Raw genomic sequence first — 21274 nt, 5'->3', positions numbered from 1 at the left:
AAAATTACTTCTTCGATGTTTTTATCTTTGTTTCCTTAAATTTTTACTTACAAGCACAATTAAGACTGAAGTCTGCCCTATATAAAAATCCAATTTAAAAAAAAAAATTTTTATTACCAAAACAGAGCAGTTACTACAGTGTTCTTCACTTTGTTATACCAGAATTGCTTTAAAATCTTTTACTTTATTTTTGTTCTTTATGAATTCTATTGCAATAATTACCGATGATGGAAGCAGCGGCTTAAGTATGTTTACAATTCCTTATATTTAAAAAGTTTTCACTATCCATTAGTATTATTTGCTAAAAAATTTTTAATTGGGAACAGTTTGGTTTCTTGTAATTATAATGAATACACTGCCTGAAAATAAGTTAAACTTCTCTACTTCATCAGTGAGAAAGAGAGGGAAATAGCAGTATTATTCTATTTTATTATGGGTGTGTATAACAAGTACAGCAATATGTACCCATGTATAAACATCCTATATGTATGTGATATATATACGTATATATACATATATATATATATCATATATATATATATATATATATATATATATATATATATATATATATAATCGTGCAGACACATTTATACATGAATAGTATGTGTAATGCTATATTTGTATGTATAATACATGTAATTGTGTACGTATATGTATGTATGCATAAATCTGACGAATAAAAGCATTCATTTAATGAACAGAGGAATATATTGACCTATATGAACTGCATGTGTTAGTGTGTATACATATACATATTCATGCTATTGGTAGTAGACTTAGTTCAAAACTACACATTAACTTACAGAAGCTTCACTTATAACATAATTCTATGACAGCAATATATCTATCTCTTACATTTGTGCTTTATTACAGATGATGCAAATTCCACACTAAAACACTTTTACATCAGCCACAGTACACCAGAAGGTTTCAATTTTTGATGCTTTATCTTGGTTATACAGTATATTAAAATAGACTTCTTTTTTCACTAACTAGAGCAAAGAAGAAAGGTATTTTCAGTGCAGGTGGATGCATCAGATCCACTGCACCAGGGTTTTGCAAAGTATAAAAAAAACCACTCCTATCACTGTGATAGTCGCACTTTGTGCTATACAATGTCATGATGAATATATGTATATATTTATATCATAAAGCGAGTTTTTCATGTTCCTTCATTCTGGATGCAGAGCAAAGCATTGTTTTCTCTTAGTGTTTGTAGGGATAGCATTGTACATCTCGATAATATTCCTCTCCACAAAGTGGAGCAAAGACCAAGAGTATTTTAATAATATTTATTTCATTTCATTATTTCCTCATAACCTCTACTTCACAGAAGTCATGACACTTGGTGTAAAGCTTCACAATTAACAATGGACGTCTGCAACCACGACTGCACGTGTTATATTCTAATAAAAAAAAAAATGGATACCCAGAAAATCAGCCTTCACAAATGAAGAAGAAGAAAAAAAATTAAGGTCTAAGCTCACCCTCAGGCCTTTAGGCATGCTGATATTGTATAATACTCCACTCATACTCGCACAAAATTTCCAGTCATTAAGTCTCACACACACACACTAGTAATCTATCCAACGCTACTAGTCAGTATTTTATTTTTTTATTTTATTTATTTATTTATTTTTTTTTACAAAAAAATGGAACCTTTTCAAAGCAGTGACATACACGGGCACTGTTATTCATATGTTTTTGAAAAGGATTTACAAGAAATTCTTTTCTCTCTTGTCAACAAAATCATTTTATCTACAAGGAATAATCACAATAGGACAATTTCACTGCATTTGAAAGGAGGAAAATGAACAATAAGTAGAATTATAACAAAAAATAAAAAGAAAAAATTGACAGAGGGACATCTACTTCTAACAATGCAGAGGTATTGCAAATGAATAGAGATCACAGTCATAATTTTGTGACTTTACATGATATAATATTATTCCATAGATATATCTATCTAACTCTCACACATACCATTCTTTAACATCCTTACTCTGTTTCTTGACTGGCCTTCGATCCCCTGGTTTTATGTTTCCATTGCCTTGCCCATTTATCATTGGGGTGGGCATGGTGGGTATCCCTTCATAATTTTTAGTCTGGTCTACTTTGTAATTCCCATCTTGTCTACCTTTGAACTTGAGTACAAGCAATATTATAAGGATAATGATAATAAGAGCGCCTGCGATTATGCTTATGATAAGGGCAACACCTCCAGCTGCTTCACTGTGAAGATCCGGGGGGTCCTCCTTGATCACAGTGGGCTTCTTCGGGAACTCTACTTCAGTAAAATCTGTGTACTCATCATAATAGTCATAGGTGGGTGGTGAAGGCTGTGGAAGTGAAGGAGGATAGGAAGTTGCGGTTGGTTTGGTATTAGATCCTTTCATTGGGGGTCTTGTTGGGGGTGCTGTCGTGCTGGTGGTGGAACTGCTGGTGAAGGCTAAAGTAGAACCAGTTGTCGTAGGTCCTGATCCAGGGTCCTTGTTCTTGTTGTAGTGTGTGGGTTCATGCTCTTCAGAATGAATCACATCTGGAGCCAGCATTGGATGGTTTGTGACTGGGAACTCAACTTCTATGTCATCTCCTGTTTGGAAAATGAAAGGAAAGGTAGATAAATTAATTGGTTTGATATTGACAGATACTTTTATCTTTAGTTATGACCACTATCCTAAATTATTATATCAATAAGTACCATATTAGTCAGAAGAGGTGGAACAAGATTCAGTGCCTTAACAATTAAGTTACTTAAAAGTCATTTCAAATACTCATACCAAACTAATTAGTTTCTTATCAGAAGTTATATTAAGCAAACTGTATATTTAATAAGGGATGTTTAATTTATATAGGCCAATGACTTTGATACAATTATAAGATTATGCTTATCAAGGGGATATAGACTGTCCTTACAAATTAGGTACAGCTGTATTCTCTTAAGGCCCTTTCTCAGTTTAATATTTTTTGCTCAGATTTCAACAAATGTGCACAGTCAGGTAATGGCTTGTTCATGGGTAATGTATGTTGAGGAAATTTAGACACGTCAATTATAATCCTGTCTTACTTAAGGCGAGTATCTATTCAAGCAGAAAAGTGAAAGAAAAAGGAATTCCCTAATAGGTTAGTCTGACAGGAAACAGCCTACACCTTAGTGAGTATGTGTGATCACTCAAAAGGTAAAGGCAGGGGTGGGTTAAAGACAGGTAGACTTGGTACGTATTGCAATATTGTAAAGAATGGGGGATTTGGGTCCTCTTGATTGTACTAAAAAGTTGTCTAACTTATGTGATTGACCCAAATCACTGATGAGGCACTGGTAAAGTATGGGAGATCTAGAGGCAAGTAGTCTACATATAGTGGAGGGAACCACTATGGTGAATTTAGTTATAAATATTATTCACTAAAGAGGCCTGTCTTTTTCACCAGGAGGTCTCCCTTGACCAAAGGAGTTGACATTCATGATGATAAAATGCCATCAACACTTGAGAGGAGGCTTATTCTTGTCCCCAGATTTTTGTAAGATAGTAAAACTGTGATGTGAAGGAGTTCCACCTGACTAGATGACCGCCTCAGTGGCGTGGTCGATATGGTGTTGGTGTACCATTTCGGTGGCCGCGGGTTCGATCCTCGGACATTCCATTGAGGTGTGAGATACGTATTTCTGGTGATAAAGTTCACTCTCGAAGTGCTTCAGAAGTCACATAAAGCTGTTGGGCCCATTGCTGAATAACCACTGGTTCCATGCAATGTAAAAACACCATACAAACAAACAAACCTGACTAGATGTGTTGCATAAATTTGAGAAAGGTTAGTGATCTCTGTAGTTTACTTTGTCCAACAGCATTTGGGAGAGATTCCTGACTCGTGGAGAAAATAGAAGTGGGAGTAAAAAGAGGAAATATAGATTAGAAGTGATTGTAAAAGTAGAAATCTCATGTTTCCTGCTCTGTCAGAAAAAATAGTGCTTACAATAACATTTCAGAGGAATGTTATTCGTCCCCATGAACAGAGCAAAAAATCAGAATAAGAGTAGTACTCAAGCTGAGATCCTGGATGAAGAGATGGGCAAGAGATAGGTAAAAGCTATACAAAGGGGGCAGCAATTGAAAAGTAAGGATGATGCCAAAGTGTAAGGGAGAGGGACAGCACTTGAAAAGGAAGAATGATGCTAAAGGGTAAGGCAGAGAAGTGAAAATAGCAAAGTAAAAAAATATATATACGTAAATAAAACAATTAAATCGAAACTGATCAGCACCAACAACCAGAAATGGGGGAGCCATGTATGTCCTCCAATCTTGCTGTTATCTGATCATCTTGCAAGCAGATATCTGCATTTGAACTTGGATTACTAACACAAAATTCATTTTAATGGCATGCTTTTTGGACATTTGCGGCTCCCTAAATCTTGATGTCTCCACAGACAAGTCACAACCATGCGGAAAAGAAACTAGTACTTATTTGTAAGTAAAACAACCAACATTATTGCTAGCAGGAAACTGTAGAATACATGTCTACAAAAAATCTTCTCAGGAACTTGACTTTAGACAAGCAAAACCATTGGGATGCCAGATGGGGAAGATAAAATTTCAAATATTGGTTACTATTGACATGAGATTACCTAAGGGTACCACTGGAGAAGAAAGAGAACCATGATGGTATGCAACACAGGAACAGGACGGAAGACAGCAGGCACACAAGGATGAATGAGAAACAGGAAAATCATGTCTTTTATAAGGAATACTTTTGGTAATTGCTGGTCTGGTTGTTGAAACTTAGTAACGTTACTAAGGTAGATAACCAGTGACAATGAGCAAAGTGGTGAAAGAACCCATTCACCCTCTCAGGAAACTTGAGATTTCTAATGTTTCCTGTCAGTCTTGCTTCCTGCTGTAATATTACAAGATCCATTTTAATGGGCAACAAGGCCTTGGCACAAGTGATTCCCTAGGTCTTGATGTTTCATCAGCCAAGCACAAAATGTGTAGAAAGTAGAGAAAAAAGCTAAATAATGAGTAAAATAATTAACATTATTGCTAGAGCTGTAGCATACATTTCTGCAAGAACTATTGATAAGAGTGTAGCTGCAAATCTGGTATACTGTTGGGGGACTCCACACAGGTAAACATCCTAAGGTGACACTGGAGGAGGAGAAAAGGCCCATGATAATAAACATCACTGGACTGTAGTTAGCCCTAGCATATATTTTTACACACACTTTTCACAAGGGGACAGCTTCAAATATGGAAAAATCATCAGGAAACTACAAACAGGGAAGATAAATTTTAAGACGCTGGTGACTATTGAGGAAATGGGAATATCATAGGGTAACACAGATGGAGAAGAAATGGACCATGATGATATGCTTTGTCCACAAGGGGACATCTTCCTTCAAAGTACAGTGGTACCACCTCTACATACGAAAGTCCCAGCTTAAGAAAAATTCAAGTTACGGAAGCAGATACGAAGATTTTTTGGCTCTACATACGAAAATAGTTCAGGTTACGAAAGGTTGTTGCTGTAAAGTCCCGAGATTTGCTTGGACCACCGATAACAATTTTAAAAACACGCGCCGCCAACTGAGTAGACTCGCCACCATCCTCCCGCTCTCCCATTGGTTCCTGATGCTAGTCACCGCCATAAGATCCTGCTCTCCTATTGGTCAGCATCACTCCCATCGTGCTGTACGTAAAGGCGTCCTTCGCCCGCTGCTTCACACCAGCGTTTGTGTACGCATGCGAAATTCGTTCGTTCTATACGATTTCGTTTATCAATGTAAATTCGTGTTAGTGATTTCGTTGTACTACTTTATCGTGTTGGGCGAGAACTTTAGTACATGTATAACTTAATTACGTACAGTATACGTAGTCATGGGTCCCAAGAAAGTTGCTGAAGTTCACGGAAAGAAGAGGATGCTTTCTATGGAGACGAAGATGGAGATAATTAAAAAGTATGAAGCTGGCATGCGGTTGATTGTGATCGCTAAGGAATACGGCCGAAATCCGTCAACGATAGGCACCATCCTTAAGCAGAAGGAAGCCATCAAAGCAGCTACACCTTCCAAGGGCGTGACTATTTTGTCCAACAAGAGGAGCCTGCTTCTTGTCTGGATAAAAGACAAAGAAATCGCTGGCGATACGATAACTGAGACGGCAATCTCCCACAAGGCCAGCACTATTTTTGGCGATTTGATTGCCCAGGCAAACTTCAAGATTTCTCATGGGTGGTTTGAAAATTTCCGGAAACAGACTGGCATCCGTTCGGTGGTGCGGTATGAGAAAGTGGCCGGCTCGGACACGAAAGCGGCCGAAGCCTTTATTAAGACGTTCAACGAGATGGCGATCAACCCCAAACTTCCAAGATTTCTCCTGGTGGTTTGAAAATTTCCGGAAACAGACTGGCATCCGTTCGGTGGTGCGGTATGAGAAAGTGGCCGGCTCGGACACGAAAGCGGCCGAAGCCTTTATTAAGACGTTCAACGAGATGGCGATCAAGGAAGGCTACAGTTCTCAGCAAGTCTTCAACTGGCTTTTTTTGGAAAAAAATGCCTCATCAGACGTACATCACGGAGGAAGAGAAGAAGCTACCCGGGCATAAGCCTATGAAAGACAGGCTTACGCATGCACTTTGTTTGAACGCCAGTGGGGATTGCAAGGTGAAGACCCTACTTGTTTATCATTCGGAGACTCCTCGAGCCTTCAAGGCCCACAAAGTGCTAGAGGAGAAGCTTCCAGTGATGTGGAGGGCTAATGGGAAAGCCTGGGTAACGAGGCTTTTGTTCACCGAGTGGGTAAATCTGTGTTTCGGCCCGACAGTGAAGAAATTCTTGGAAGAGATGCGCCTCCCTCTGAAATGTCTGCTGTTGTTGGACAATGCCCCTGCTCACCCTCCTGGCCTCGAGGAAGATATCCTAGCGGAGTATTCTTTCATCAAGGTTCTTTATCTTTCGCCTAACACCACCCCTCTCCTCCAGCCCATGGACCAGCAAGTGATATCGAACTTCAAGAAGATGTATACAAAACATCTTTTCAAAAGATGTTTCAACATCACCGATACCACAAACCTCACCTTGCGTGAATTTTGGAAGGAGCATTTCAATATCGTAATATGCATCCGACTCATTGATCAAGCTGGGCAGGAGGTTTCGAGGTGAACCTTGAATTGTTAGTGGAGAAAACTCTGGCCTGATGCTGTATCCGCCCGAGACTTTGAGGGATTCGATGTGGGCGAAGCTGGTGCAGATTCAGAAACAGTTGATGATCCTGAAACCGTTTCGCAACCAGATCTTGACGAGATTGTTGCACTCGGCAAGTCCATGGGGCTGGTCGTCGACGAGGACGACATCAATGACCTTCTCGAGGAGCACCAAGAGGAGCTTATGATGGATGACCTGAAGGAGTTGGAGGCCATTCAACATAACATCGTTCAAGAAGAGTTCTCTAGCAGCAGCGAGGAGGAGGAGGACGACCCTATGACAATGGCAGAAATTAAGGATGCTCTAGCTGCTTTTCATAAGGTGCAATCATTTGTAGAAAAGAGACACGCCGAAAAGGCTTACACAGGTCGTATGCTTACGCAGTTCGATGACGTTTGCCCGAGTCGTTTCAGGAACATTGTCAAAAGCAGGCAGAAGCAATCTTCCTTAGATAGTTATTTTTTAAAGTGGCCTTTAGTAGGAGTAAGCAAACAGGAAGATCCAAGTGATACTACAAAAACACAGAAAGTTGAAAGTGGTGAAGAAATTGAAATTTTGTAAAAAAAAAAAAAAAATGTAAAGTATAAAAAAGTAAAAAAAAAGTAAAAAAAAATAATAAAATGAAAAGAAATTTAATTTTAAGTTTTTTGTAAAGTTAAGTCCTAAGGTTTTGTGTCATTTGTTAATGTGTTTCGTAAAGTTTAGTCTTAATGTATCCTGACATTTTTTAAGGTTTCGTAAAGTTAAGTGTAGGTACGTACAAGTTTTCTTCCGTTTGTCCTCCTCCTCTGTCGCTACTTTCGGAGATAGCCTCACTCGAAAGGTAAGGTTCCACATTTTACTACATACGTACATACGTACGCACAGTACTATTTCTTGTATACCATGTGCACTAATACACTTTATTTACAGGTACTATGTAGTACATATTAGTAGTACGTATTAAGTTAGGTATTGAATGGTCCAAATTGTTGTAGTATATTTCATTGTTTATTGGTCAATTTAGCTTTATTATAAAATTTACTGGGGTATTTTTGTAGGGCTTGGAATGAATTAGGCAATTGACATGTAAAATGCGGTTCAAGATACGAAAAGCTCAGGTTACGAAGGCCGCCTCGGAACGGATTAATTTCGTATCCTGAGGTACCACTTACTACTAGCTTAGATGTGTAAGTGCATATAGATGTATTTGTCATTATACCGTGTAGATACTATAATCTACAGTGCCTTTTTTTGTGTAACAACACTGTTTATTCACTAATTACTGTATTTTTTCGTATTGTGTCTGACTAAATACTGACTTTTATGATAAAAATCACTTGCCTCTTACTTTTAGCCTCTTAAATGTAACGTAGTTAAGCATCTATTAAGCTCATTCCAGGTTGGGCCCCATACTGAGCATAAAAGGTCTCTCTCTCTCTCTCTCTCTCTCTCTCTCTCTCTCTCTCTCTCTCTCTCTCTCTCTAAGGGTAATGTAAGATGTATTTGAAATGATATTGCTGTAAAGATTTTTTTCTTAAGAGCATATTGTACAATATTTGAAATATAATCACTAATTGTTTTATTCTTTTTTTATTTTCCAGTAAAAGCAGAATGCAAAATAAAATGAAAATAATTAGCAATTATATTTTAAATAATGTACAGCATGCTTTATTAGAGAGAGAGAGAGAGAGAGAGAGAGAGAGAGAGAGAGAGAGGTATATCTATTATGCTCATCTGAGGCCCAACCTGGAGTGAGCTCAATGGATACATAACTACATTATAAGTACTATGCTGTAAATTGTTTTTATCATAATCACTATCATTCAACAGTATGAAAAAATAAAGTAATTAGTGAATAAACAGTGTTAGTGAGTACATAAATAGTGTTGTTATAAAAAAAGCGAACTGGTGATAATATTAAAAGGATTAACCTTCAGTGCTATGAGAGAAAATGGCTTATGTATACAGTAACATTACTATTAATATTTTAAAATGAGTAAATTATTGTTGTAAGCATTTTAGGGGGGCATATATACTTATGAGTAACAGTTGTAAAAAGGTACTAACCTAAGCTGTCTTAGGATTTTGGGATGAAGGTTTGAAGTTGTTATTGTTTGAAATATCAAATTGTTTTTGTATGGTAATTAAGGTATATTTTTGTTTGAACTATCAAATTAAGGAGTGAAATGTTAAAACAGACAGACATAAAAGCTTTTAGTTTATGGGTTACTGGGTATTTAACTGTTTCTGCAACCTGATACCGCATAAAAATGGGGGAGCATTGTACTTATACACATCATGTATGTCATTTTACTATATAATGTATTATTGTCTCCCATGTAAATTAATTATATACTGTATTGACAAGTGGCAGCTGTATTCTTCCCTTGCATGTATGTTAAGTGGCAACAGAACACATTCAAATCCAATGCCTACCAGTGCAAATTGTAACCTTATGCTTCTCCATTTTAGATAAGCTTGTTTCATGTCTCATCCCAACCAAGATGGTGCAGTAAGGTACTCAAGAAGCAAGTGAACCAGAAGAAAACTGTCAAGAGGACTACTATACACCAACAAATTATCTGCTTCTCTCTCCGCAATGGACTTAATACTTGCTGGTAAGTACAGGTATTATGTATAAGGTGGTGCTAATGAGCAAACTAGTGCCAGTATTTCACGCACTGCACCTTAAGTGTTTCTGTTAAATTCTTTTTTTTAAAGCCTGTAAAGGGGTTGGGGTAAACAGAACATTGTTCCCAATGAATATTTGACACGCTGCACTTAAAATACTGTGGGAGTAAACTGAACATTATTCACAATGGATTCTCCACTTTCTCAGGATGAACATGACGAATCCCCCACTTGCCAGGCATTCACCAGGCTGTCTGAAGTCCCCACCTGCTCTCCATCCCTAGATGATGATATCGCAATCGGCTGATTTCCTTTTCATATTTTACCTAGAGAAATCATGGATCAAGGGTCGTGCATGGATTAGATAAGAGGAGAAAAAGAGACACTCATACAGCAAACAACCACATGAAGCCCCAGCATGCCTCCTCCAACACCTGCAGCTCCTACACTAGAGGGTGCAGCAAGCCCATCAGTAACCCCTCCTTAAGTAATCGCTCAGAACCCTCCCCGCTTCGCTCAGATGTAGCTTTTCAGATTTTTCAGGAATGGTGACGAGAATGGGATGATACTTAGTCATGGTGGATATGCCCAAGTTACCCAGAGAGAAACAATTAATCCAGATAATGTGTTATGCCTTGAAGACATAAAGGATTCTAGACATACATCTAGATACTGGAATAAATGTCAACAAATTCTTGGATGCCCTTGAAGAACACGTAAAGAACCTTCACAACGAGAATCTACATCGTAGAGAGCTGCTTACCTGCAAACAGTATGAGAATTTTTCACTTTTGCAAAAGAACATTGCAGAAGTAGAAGTCTGTACTGGTAGATCTTAATTTTGTGAGCATACCCAGATGATCATCCTCATGGAAGTCAGGAATAAAGAACTGACTGAGAAACTCAGCTCTCAACACCGCCTCTCTACAGGATTTTATTAGCACGTCACACCTATAACTTCACGAGGAAGGCCACTTCTGCAATTTGTTCTTTGCCCTCTTAAATTACAGAAAGCAGAAGAAACATGTAAAAGGTGCCACACCCTCTGACAGGGATGTCACGACAAGTGCTGCAGGAAAACCAGGGATGCCAAACAGGGTGAAACCTCCAGTGCCAAGCCTACAACACTTTCTCTGGGCCAGAACCTCAGCTTTCGTCACATTGGAAGACCCTCTTCTATTAAGACGCCTCAACCAATCTGTTTCCCTCTCGTATGGTGATGTCACATCCAGGATTCAGATGTTGCAAGACACAAGTGCCAACATCTCTGTTGTGGGCCCTCAGCATCTTGACTTTGCATAGTCCTAGGAGTGCACTACAACCCCCACCAGTCACCCTGATGTTTACTGCAGATAGCTCTATGATGACACCTGCCTTAGGATCTGTCATAGCCACTCTCACCTTAGCCAAGAGATCCTGTTCAGCGATGAAGTCCATGACGGCATTCAAATACCACTGCTGTCATACAGCCACTGCAAGGAGTTGTCCATTATACAGCCAAAGTTCCCCAGATCTGTACTGGATATTAATCATGTCAATAGGTGTTCAGAGCTGCCTCTGCATGCCACCACCTCACTTGACGAACCAGAAGAAAACTAACAAGAGGACTACCATACACCAACAAGTTATCCGCTTCTCTCTCCTCAATGGACTTTATTTGCTAGTAAGTACAGCGTATCAAATGTGTAAGTGGTGCTAACGAACAAACTAGTGCCAGTATTTCACGCACTACACTCGAGTATTTGTGTTAAATTCTGTTTTAAGCCTGTGAAGTAGGGGGAAGGAGGTTAAACAGAACCTTGTTCCCAATGAATATTTTACCACTGGACTTAAAATACTGTGGGGGTAAACCGAACATTTTTCACAATGGATTCTCCACTTTCTCAGGATGAACATGACAACATCCCACTCGCCCTGCATTCACCAGACTGTCTACAGTCCCCACCTGCTCTCTATGCCCAGATGATGACATCCCAATCAGCTGATTTCCTTTTATTCATATTTTACCCAGAGAAATTACGGATCGAGGGTCATGCCAGGCTCAGACAAGAGGAGGAAAGGAGACAAAAAGAAAAGGAGAGGACGAAAAAAGGAAGAATTACGGTTTAACGACAGAAAGGACGACAAAATTCGCAACAGGAAGCCGACCGCTACAGCACCTTTCTGTAAATGCTAGCCCTTTAGTACAGCAAGCTACCACAGGAAGCCCCAGCCTGCCTCCTGGAGTGCCTACCTTGCCACCAGAGAGTGCAGCGACCCCGTCAGTACCCCTCCTTAATAAGCAATCTCTCAGAACCCACCCCCATTCGCTCAGATGTAGCTTTTCTGATTTTTCAGGAATGGCGACGACAATGGGATGATATTTAGTGCTGGTGGATCTGCCCAAGTTACCCAGAGAGAAACTAATCCAGATGATGTGTTATGCCTAGAAGACACAAAGGATTCTAGACATACATTTAAACACTAGATTAAATGACTACAAATTCTTGGACGCTCTTCAATAGCACTTAAAGAGCCTTCAAAACAAGAATCTACATCGTAGAGAGCTGCTTAACTGCAAACACTTAGAGGGAGAGTGTTTTTCACTTTTTCAAAAGAACATTGCAGAGGAGGTACAAGTCTGTCTTGGTGGATCTTCATTTTGTTAGCAAACCCAGGTGATTATCCCTGACTTCCACGAGGATGATTAAGAACTGACTAAGAAACTCATAGCTCTCTACTAGATTTTATTGGCACATGCTGCATTTATTAGGCCACCAGGAAGGCCACTTTCTGCAATTCATTCTTTGCCCTCTTAAATTACAGAAAGCAGAAGAAACATGTAAAAGGTGCCACACCCTCAGTGTGTGATGCCAGTCATGCAACAGCGCACGTGGAGCCACTGAAGTTTCCAGCAGCAGACAGCAACTGTTTTCACATGGGGCATTGGGCCAAGGTACAGTGATGCTCAAATCTCATGCGACATGACTCCATTGGATTTCGTTCAAAATTCACTAACTAGCAACCTAGCATGCTCCATATTTATTTATTACTTCAGTGCAAAAATGCAATTATCGCATACAATAAGGCCATAATATGTTTCATAAGAGTGAAATCTGTCATATATTTAAAAAATGTAAGAAAATGTCACATGTAGCCAAATTTCAGATAAAACTCTTACGAAACATTTTCTAAACTTTCGTTCACACATTGCTGAAGCATTTGACCAAAATGGAGTCGTCATCTAACCTCAGTCTAAATGTTAAATAAAAAATGAAAAAAATTGTCAACATTAATAACGCTTCCAAAGCAAGCATAAAATTTGAAATACATAGTAGTATTTGATTGCTTTTACATCTAAACATTGAAAAAATTTAAATATGTACAAAAGTAGAACACGCCCACCGATATCAACGTGTGAGGGGAGCATGTGTGACATATTAGTCATGTTGCAACAACAACCACCTGGTGTGACATAAGTATGTCTACAATGAGTAGCGACAAATCTTGAAAATATTTACTTTACATGTGTTAGAGGAATATTTGGATTTTCATAACATAATTAGGTATTTGTTTTATTTCTTAAATATTTCAGAAATGATGGCACACTAGCAAATATCTGCCTATGTAATTATTTTCTTGTCAATTTCTGGCCAGAAAGCAAATGAGGTTATCTACACATTCTTGCACTTCAAGTTACCTTATGAAAGTATAAATTATACCCTAAAAGTGAGCAGGAGGACTTTTAAGAAAATAATATTTTAAACCAGTTGAAAAACAAGTGTTCCATACGCCTTCATATTATAATACTTATGATATTTCAATTAATAGCCATCTTCTCCATATAATCAAAATCATCATCATCTTTTATTCCTAAGAGAACATATAGTCTCTAAAAATAAAAAATTAGTAACAGATTACATCTCAGAAGGCTTGGATTATTTTTTTTATACCTATAAATCATCAGTTTGCAACAAAGAGGCAGCTTAAACACAGCCTAAAACTTCAATATTCAAAGAAAACTTGTTTTAATTTATATTCCTACTTTGAAAATGTTGTTATGACTGTTGAGCTTATTAGGTCTACTGTCATAATTCTGCAGATGTAGTTATGTTGACCAGTCCGAGGAGCATGTTAAGTGTGCTTTCATTGATGTCACCGCTAACCTTATCACACCGCACTTTGAACTAAGCAACGTAAAAAGAGAAAATCAGTTCAAATCACAGATTACGAATTATACCAATGCATTAGGGATCATATTTATATAACCATAAGGAAAATAGGGCTAGCTGTGAATTTGCAAACTTTAAAAGAGAAAAGTTTAACATTACTTGGCAATGTCACGTTGAGTCTGAGAAACTGGACAATACAAAAAGAATCATGTCGCATGAGATTTGAGCACCGCTGTACAAAGGTACCCCACCAGACAGGTCCAGTGCCGCCACTGCAAATGACAGGGATGTCACGACAATTGCTGCTGGAAGACCAGGGATGCTAAACAGGGTGAAACCTCCAGTGCCAAGCCTACACCACCCTCTCTGGGCAAGAACCTCAGCTGTCATCACATCGGAAGACTGAAACCAATCTCTGTTTCCTTCTCGTATGGTGACTTCACATCCAGGATTCAGATGTTGCAAGACACAAGTGCCAACATCTCTGTTGTGGGCTCTCAGCATCTTGACCTTTGCAGTCCTAGGAGTGCACTACAACCCCCACCAGTCACCCTGATATTTACTACAGAGAGCTCTATGATGACACTTGCCTTAGGATCCTTCATAGCCACTCTCACCTTAGCCAAGAGATCCTGTTCAGCGATGAAGTCCATGAAGGCATTCAAATACCACTGCTGTCATACAGCCACTGCAAGGATTTGCCCATTATACAGCTAAAGTTCCCCAAACCTGTACTGGATATTAATCGTGTCAATAGGTATTCAGAGCTGCTTCTGTATGCCACCACCTCACTTGACAAACCAGAAAACTGACAAGAGGACTACCATACACTAACAAGTTATCCGCTTCTCTCTCCGCAATGGACTTTATTTGCTGGTAAATACAGCATATCCTATGTGTAATGTAGTGCTAATGAGCAAACTAGTGCCAATGTTTCATGCACTGCACCTTAAGTATTTGTGTTAAATTCTGTTTAAAGCCTGTGAAGTGGTGGGGAGGGGGTTAAACAGAACATTGTTCCCAATGAATATTTTACACACTGCACTTAAAATACTGTGGGGGGTAAACTGAACATTATTCACAATGGATTCTCCACTTTCTCAGGACGAACATGACAACACCCCACTCACCCAGCAATCACCAGACTGTCTACAGTCCCCACCTGCTCTCCATCCCCAGATGATGAAATCACAATCGCCTGATTTCCTTTTGTTTATATTCTACCTGGAGAAATCACAGATCGAGGGTCATGCTAGGATCAGACGAGGCAGAAAGGAGACAAAAAGAAGAGGAGAGGAAAAATACAGGAAGAATTAAGGGTTTAATGAGACAGGGGACAAAATTTGCAAGCAACAGGAGCAGGTGCAACAGTGCCTTTCTGTAAATGTTAGCCCCCCTCATACAGCAAGCAACCATAGGAAGCCCCAGCATGGCTCCTTCAACACCTGCAGCTCCTACCTTGCCACTAGCGTAAGTAGCGATCCTGTTAGTAGCCCCTTCTTAATAAGCGATCGCACAGAGCCCACTCTCCTTCGCTCATATGTAGCTTTTTTATTATTTTTCAGGGATGTCGACGACAATAGGATGATATTTTGTCATGGTGGATCTGCCAAAGTTACCCAGAGAGAAAATTAATCCAGGCGACTTGTTATGCCTCGAAGACACAAAAGATTCTAGACATACCTCTAGACAATAAATTAAGTGTCAACAAAGTCTTGGACACCCTCCAAGAACACATCAAGAGCCTTAACAGCAAGAATCTACATCGTAGAGAGCTGCTCACTTGCAAACAGTTAGAGGGAGAGAGTAAAAGAACATTTGAAGAGGAGGTAGAAGTCTGTCCTGGTAGATCTTCATTTTGTGAGCAAATCCAGATGATCATCCTCATGGAAGTCATATAAAGAACTGACTGATATGTTCCAACTATTAGGCCACGTTCTTAACCCTCTTAAATTACAGAAAGAATAAGAAACCTGTAAAAGGTGCCACACCCTCATTGTGTGATGCTAGTCATGCAACTACACACATGGATCCACAGAATTGTCCAGCAGCAGACAGCACCTGCAGCAGTTGTGCCCACAAGGGGCATTGGGCCATGGTACAGAGCTACCCCAGCTAAAACAGGTCCAGTGCCACCACTGCAACCGACAGGGATGTCACGACAAGTGCTGCTGGAAGACAAGGGATGCTAAACAGGGTGAAACCTCCAGTGCCAAGCTTACATCACCCTCTCTGGGCAGGAACCTCAGCTGTCGTCACATCGGAAGACCCTCTTTTATCAAGACACTGCTACCAATCTCTGTTTCCCTCTCGAATGGTGATGTCACATCCAGGATTCAGATGTTGCAAGACATAAGTGCCAACATCTCTGTTGTGGGCCCTCAGCATCTTGACCTTTGCATAGTCCTAGGAGTGCACTACAACCACCCACCAGTTACCTGGGTGTTTACTGCAGATAGCTCTGTGATGACACCTGCCTTATGATCCTTCATAGCTACTCTCACCTTAGCCAAGTGATCCTGTTCAGCGAGGAAGTCTATGAAGGTGTCCAAATACCACTGCTGTCATACAGCCACTGCAAGGAATTGGCCATTATACAGCTTAAGTTCCCCAGACCTCTTCTGGATGCTACCCATTTCAATAGGTGTTCAGAGCTGCCTTTGTATGCCAACACTTCACCTGGCGAACCAAAAGAAAACTGACAAGAGGACTACTATACACAACAAGTTATCCACTTCTCTCTCCACAGTGGACTTTATTTGCTGTAAGTACAACGTATTATGTGTATTGTGGTGCTAATGAGCAAACTAGTGCCACTATTTCACTCACTGCACCTTAAGTATTTTTGTTAAATTCTGTTTTAAGCCTGTGAAGAAGGGGGAGGGTGGTAAACAGACCATTGTTCCCAATGAATATTTTACACCCTATACTTAAATATTGTGGGGATAAACTGAACATTATTCACATTGGATTCTCCACTTTCTCAGGATGAACATGACAACACCCCACTTGCCTTGCATTCACCAGACTGTCTATAGGTCCCCACCTGCACTCCATGCCCAGATGATGATATCACAATCACCTGATTTCCTTTTGTTCATATTTTACCTGGAGAAATCACTGATTGAGGGTTGTGCCAGGATTAGATAAGAGGAGGAAAGGACAAAAACAGGAAGTATTAAGGGTTTAAAGAGAGAGAGGACAACAAAATTTGCAAGCAAGAGGAAGCAGACTGGTACAGTACCTTTCTGCAAGCAACCACAGGAAGCCCCAGCATGCCTCCGACAACACCTGCAGCTCCTACCTTGCCACGAGAGGGTGCAGTGACCCTGTCAGTAACCCCTCCTTAATAAGCAATCGCTTAGAAACCACCCCCTTCGCTCAGATGTAGCTTTTCAGATTTTTCAGGAATGGCGACGACAATGGGATGATATTTAGTCATGGTGGATCTGCCTTAGTTACGCAGAGAGAAACAATTAATCCAGACACTGGATTAAATGCCAGCAAATTCTTGGATGCCCTTGAAGAACACATAAAGAGCCTTCACAACGAGAATCTACGTCGTAGAGAGCTGCTCACCTGCAGACAGTGTGAGAGTTTTTCACTTTTGCAAAAGAACATTGGAGAGGAGGTAGAAGTCTGTCCTGGTAGATCTTTATTTTGAGAGCAAACCCAGATGATCATCCTCATGGAAGCCAGGAGTAAAGAACTGACTGAGAAACTCATAGCTCTCCACTGCCTCTCTACAGGATTTTATTTGCACATGTTGCAGCTATTAGGCCACCTGGGAGGTCACTTCTGCAATTTGTTTTTACTCTTAAAATACAGAAAGCAGAAGAAACATACATAAGGTGCCACACCCTCACAGTGTGTGATGCCAGTCATGCAACTTTACACATGGATCCACAGAAGTGTCCAGCAGCAGACAGCATCTGTAGCAATTGTGCCCACAAGGTGCATTGTACCAAGGTACAGAGGTACCCCACCAGACAGGTCCAGTGCCGCCACTTCTACTGATAGGGATGTCACGACAAATGGTGCTGGAAGACAAGGGATGCCAAACAGGGTAAAACTTCCAGTACCAAGCCTGCACCACCCTCTCTGAGCAAGAACCTCAGCTGTCGTCACATCGGAAGACCCTCTTCCATCAAGACACCGCAACCAATCTCTGTTTCCCTCTCATATAGTGATGTTACATCCAGGATTCAGATGTTGCAAGACACAAGTGCCAACATCTCTATTGTGGGGCCTCAGCATCTTGACATTTGCATATTCCTAGGAGTGAACTACAACCCCCATTAGTTACCCAGATGTTTGCTGCAGATAGCTCTATGATGACACCTGCCTTAGGATCCTTCATAGCCACTCTCACCTTAGCCAAGAGATCCTGTTCAGTGAGGAAGTCCATAAAGGTGTTCAAATACCACTGCTGTCATACAGCCACTGCAAGGAGTTGTCCATTATACAGTCAAAGTTCCCCAGACATGTTCTGGATGTTACCCATGTCACGAGGCGTTCAGAGCTGCCTCTGTATGACACCACCTCACTTGACTAACCAGAAGAAAACTGACAAGAGGACTACTATACACCAATAAGTTATCTGCTTCTCTCTCAGCATTGAACTTTTATTTGCTGGTAAGTACACTGTATCATATGTGTAAGGTGGTGCTAATGAGCTAACTAGTTCCAGTATTTCATGGACTGCACCTTAAGTGTTTCTGTTAAATTCTGTTTCAAGCCTGTAAAGTGGGGAGGTAAATAGAACATTGTTCCCAATGAATATTTTACACACTGCACTTACATTACCATGGGGGTAAACTGAACATTATTCATAATGGATTCTCCATTCTCAGGATGAACATGACAACACCTCACTTGCCCAGCATTCACCAGACTGTCTACAGTCCCTGCCTGCTCTCCATCCCCAGATGATGATATTGCAATCTGCTGATTTCCTTTTCTTCATATTTTACCTGGAGAAATCATGGGTTGAGGGTTATGCCAGGATCAGACAAGAGGAGGAAAGGAGACAAAAAGAAGAGGAGAGGACAAAAACAGGAGGAATTAAAATTTACTGACAGAGAACAACAAAATTTGCAAGCAAGAGGAAGCAGACTGCTACAGTGCCTCTCTGCAAATGCTAGGCCCATCGTACTGCAACAACCACAGGAAGACCCAGCATGCCTCCTCCAACACCTGCACCACCTACCGTCCAAGCGGTTAGGGACGCTGCCTTGGCTACCCTGAAGGTCTGGGTAGGAGGGTTTGGCTGCAACGACAAGAAGGGACAACCTCATATGCTATCCCAAGATATGGCTGGACTCATCTACCCCGGGGCCAAGAAGGCATCGGCGGTAGATCCCACGGTAGCTGCTCCCATCATCGCTGGGATCCAAGCCACGACATTCAGGAAAAGTAGCAGCCCTCGACTTGGACCGCGAGCCCATGGCTATTGACGACGTGGGCAAAGGTAAGAATGTTAGTGAGGCAGGTGCACTAGGGGCTCAAAGATTGCTCTTGAGCCCATCTCCTTCTTCTTCTTTCTCCTCTACCACTTCGTTCCAGGGGTTCGCCGAGAGACCTCAGTCGGTCAGACTGAAGTCTACTTCGGTGATCCCTAAGGTTAAAAACTCAGTGGACTTAAAGTCCATGCAAAAGTCCTTGCCCAAGAGGTCTGGAACCAGCCAAGTCGCTAAGCCATCGGCTCACAACCCCGGGGCAGACAAGGCTAAGGCTACTCCCCCGCTGAAGGGGTCGAGAGCCAAGGTTCTAAAGGCAAAGGCTCAGCCTTCTGCCTTCGACCCGGATGCTTTTTCAGCCACCATCATGCAACAGGTGGGAAACATGATAGGGAACTTGGTCCAGACCAAGTTCCAAGAAATGTTTTCCCAACTGTCTACCACGCAGGAGGCATCGGGACAGACCATCCTATCCTTATCAGATAGGATGGTAACCCAGGAGAACCTGATGGCGGGTCTCCGGGATACAGTGGCAACTGGACTGGCCCAGTCCGGACAGGCTACTCAGCCCTTGCCAATGCCGGACTCATCAAATCTACCTCCATTCAAGAGTAATAACCCAAGGAGGTTAGCAGCATACGCCCCGTTCTCGGAGGGTATGCAGACTATTGAGGGTTGCGGAACTCGAAGGTTGGAAGACTTCGAGTTCCATCCCCCGGGGGTCCAGTTCCCCTTCATGGGCTACGCCCGCCTAATGGAGGTTGCCATGAGGAGGGAGGACAAGGTCCCCAAAGTAACCGTAATCTTTCCCCGGGATCAAGCTCAGCAGGCTTGGCTCCGGAGCCTGGAAGAATTGCAGTGTACCAACACAAGGGTGACAGCGTACAAAAGCCCGTTTACTATTTTTGCAGTAAACGAGGCAACCCCGATGCCATGCACATCCAAAGTGGCTGACCTGACAATTCAGGCAGCCATGAAGGATGAACCCATGCCTCAGCTCCGGGAGACGGATTTAACCTCCCTTCTGGTCCACGGATCCACTGATTGCTGGGTTGACACCCCTGTCACCTTCTCAGTAGGTAAGCTCAAGCCGGACTACGGTAACACGCTGTTCAGTGAGCGGCTCCCTAGACTGCCAGACAGCCTGATCCAAGCGGAGTATGACGCTAGGATGAAGCTCAGTAGGTCCCTCAATTCCCTCACGATGACCGAAATGGTGTCCCTCATCTATGGAGAGGAGCCATTGTTTAAGATCATTACCGAGTCACTACTGCATACAATGCAGTGTGACTTGTATGATTTTATCATAGCTCGGCGGAATTGCAGGAAGCACGTTCTGGCGGAGGCTTCAATCAGCCACGAACCTAATAAGCTTATTGCATCCTCCATATGGGGAATGGACCTCTTCCCCGCCGACGTCGTGAATGGGGTTCTGGCGGTAGCTTCAAGGGTCAACCAAAGTCTAAAGATTCGTTGGGGACTCATTCCCAAAAGGAAACCCGAGTCCACTGGAATGAATCCAAAAGGGAAAAAGAGGCAGAGGAAGTTCCAGCCCTTCCAAGCCCCCCAACATAAGACTTTGGTGCAGGGGGTTCCGGTGTCCCAAGTACCGCAACCGTCGACATCAAAAGCACATCCGCAACAGCAGTTTGTGCCATTGACCCAACCGTCACAACAGGCTTCAACCTCCTTTGCTGTCTCTCTGGCCTACAATGCAACCTTTGAGACTCAAACGTTTCAAGGGTTCAACAGGTTCGCCAGAAGCAGCCGTGCCAGAGGACCCTCCCATCACAGAGGCGGCGGAAGAGTCTCCAACCGGGGCAAAGGCTTCCGGGGAGCATGTGGTGGCCGAC

General features: G+C 41.5%; 1 protein-coding gene and 1 long non-coding RNA gene across 6 annotated transcripts in view; one reads left to right on the top strand and one right to left on the bottom strand.

Annotated features, from left to right (window-relative positions):
- LOC135225734 (uncharacterized) overlaps positions 1-21274 on the top strand; it is a 74339-nt gene that overhangs the window by 41022 nt on the left and 12043 nt on the right. The window contains exons 2-3 of one of the 2 annotated variants that reach the window (XR_010317079.1): positions 9653-9798; positions 10020-12200. This is a non-coding gene — a long non-coding RNA (uncharacterized LOC135225734). Of the gene's footprint in view, positions 1-9652; positions 9799-10019; positions 12201-21274 lie in introns of those variants that run through there. The other variant, XR_010317078.1, reaches the window with a different exon arrangement.
- The window catches only part of LOC135225716 (neurexin 1-like), a 530721-nt gene continuing 509992 nt past the window's right edge, over positions 546-21274 (bottom strand). For all 4 annotated transcript variants that reach the window (XM_064265111.1, XM_064265087.1, XM_064265105.1 and 1 more), the window contains one exon: positions 546-2596. In XM_064265111.1, coding sequence (XP_064121181.1) covers positions 1977-2596 — 620 coding nt within the window. In that variant the 3' untranslated portion in view covers positions 546-1976. The remainder of the gene's footprint in view (positions 2597-21274) is intronic.

Source organism: Macrobrachium nipponense, chromosome 20 (genome assembly GCF_015104395.2).
Source record: "Macrobrachium nipponense isolate FS-2020 chromosome 20, ASM1510439v2, whole genome shotgun sequence".
Taxonomy (NCBI): Eukaryota; Metazoa; Arthropoda; class Malacostraca; order Decapoda; family Palaemonidae; genus Macrobrachium; species Macrobrachium nipponense.
The sequence above is the reverse complement of the archived record's forward strand: the minus strand, read 5'-3'. Positions and strand labels throughout refer to the sequence as shown.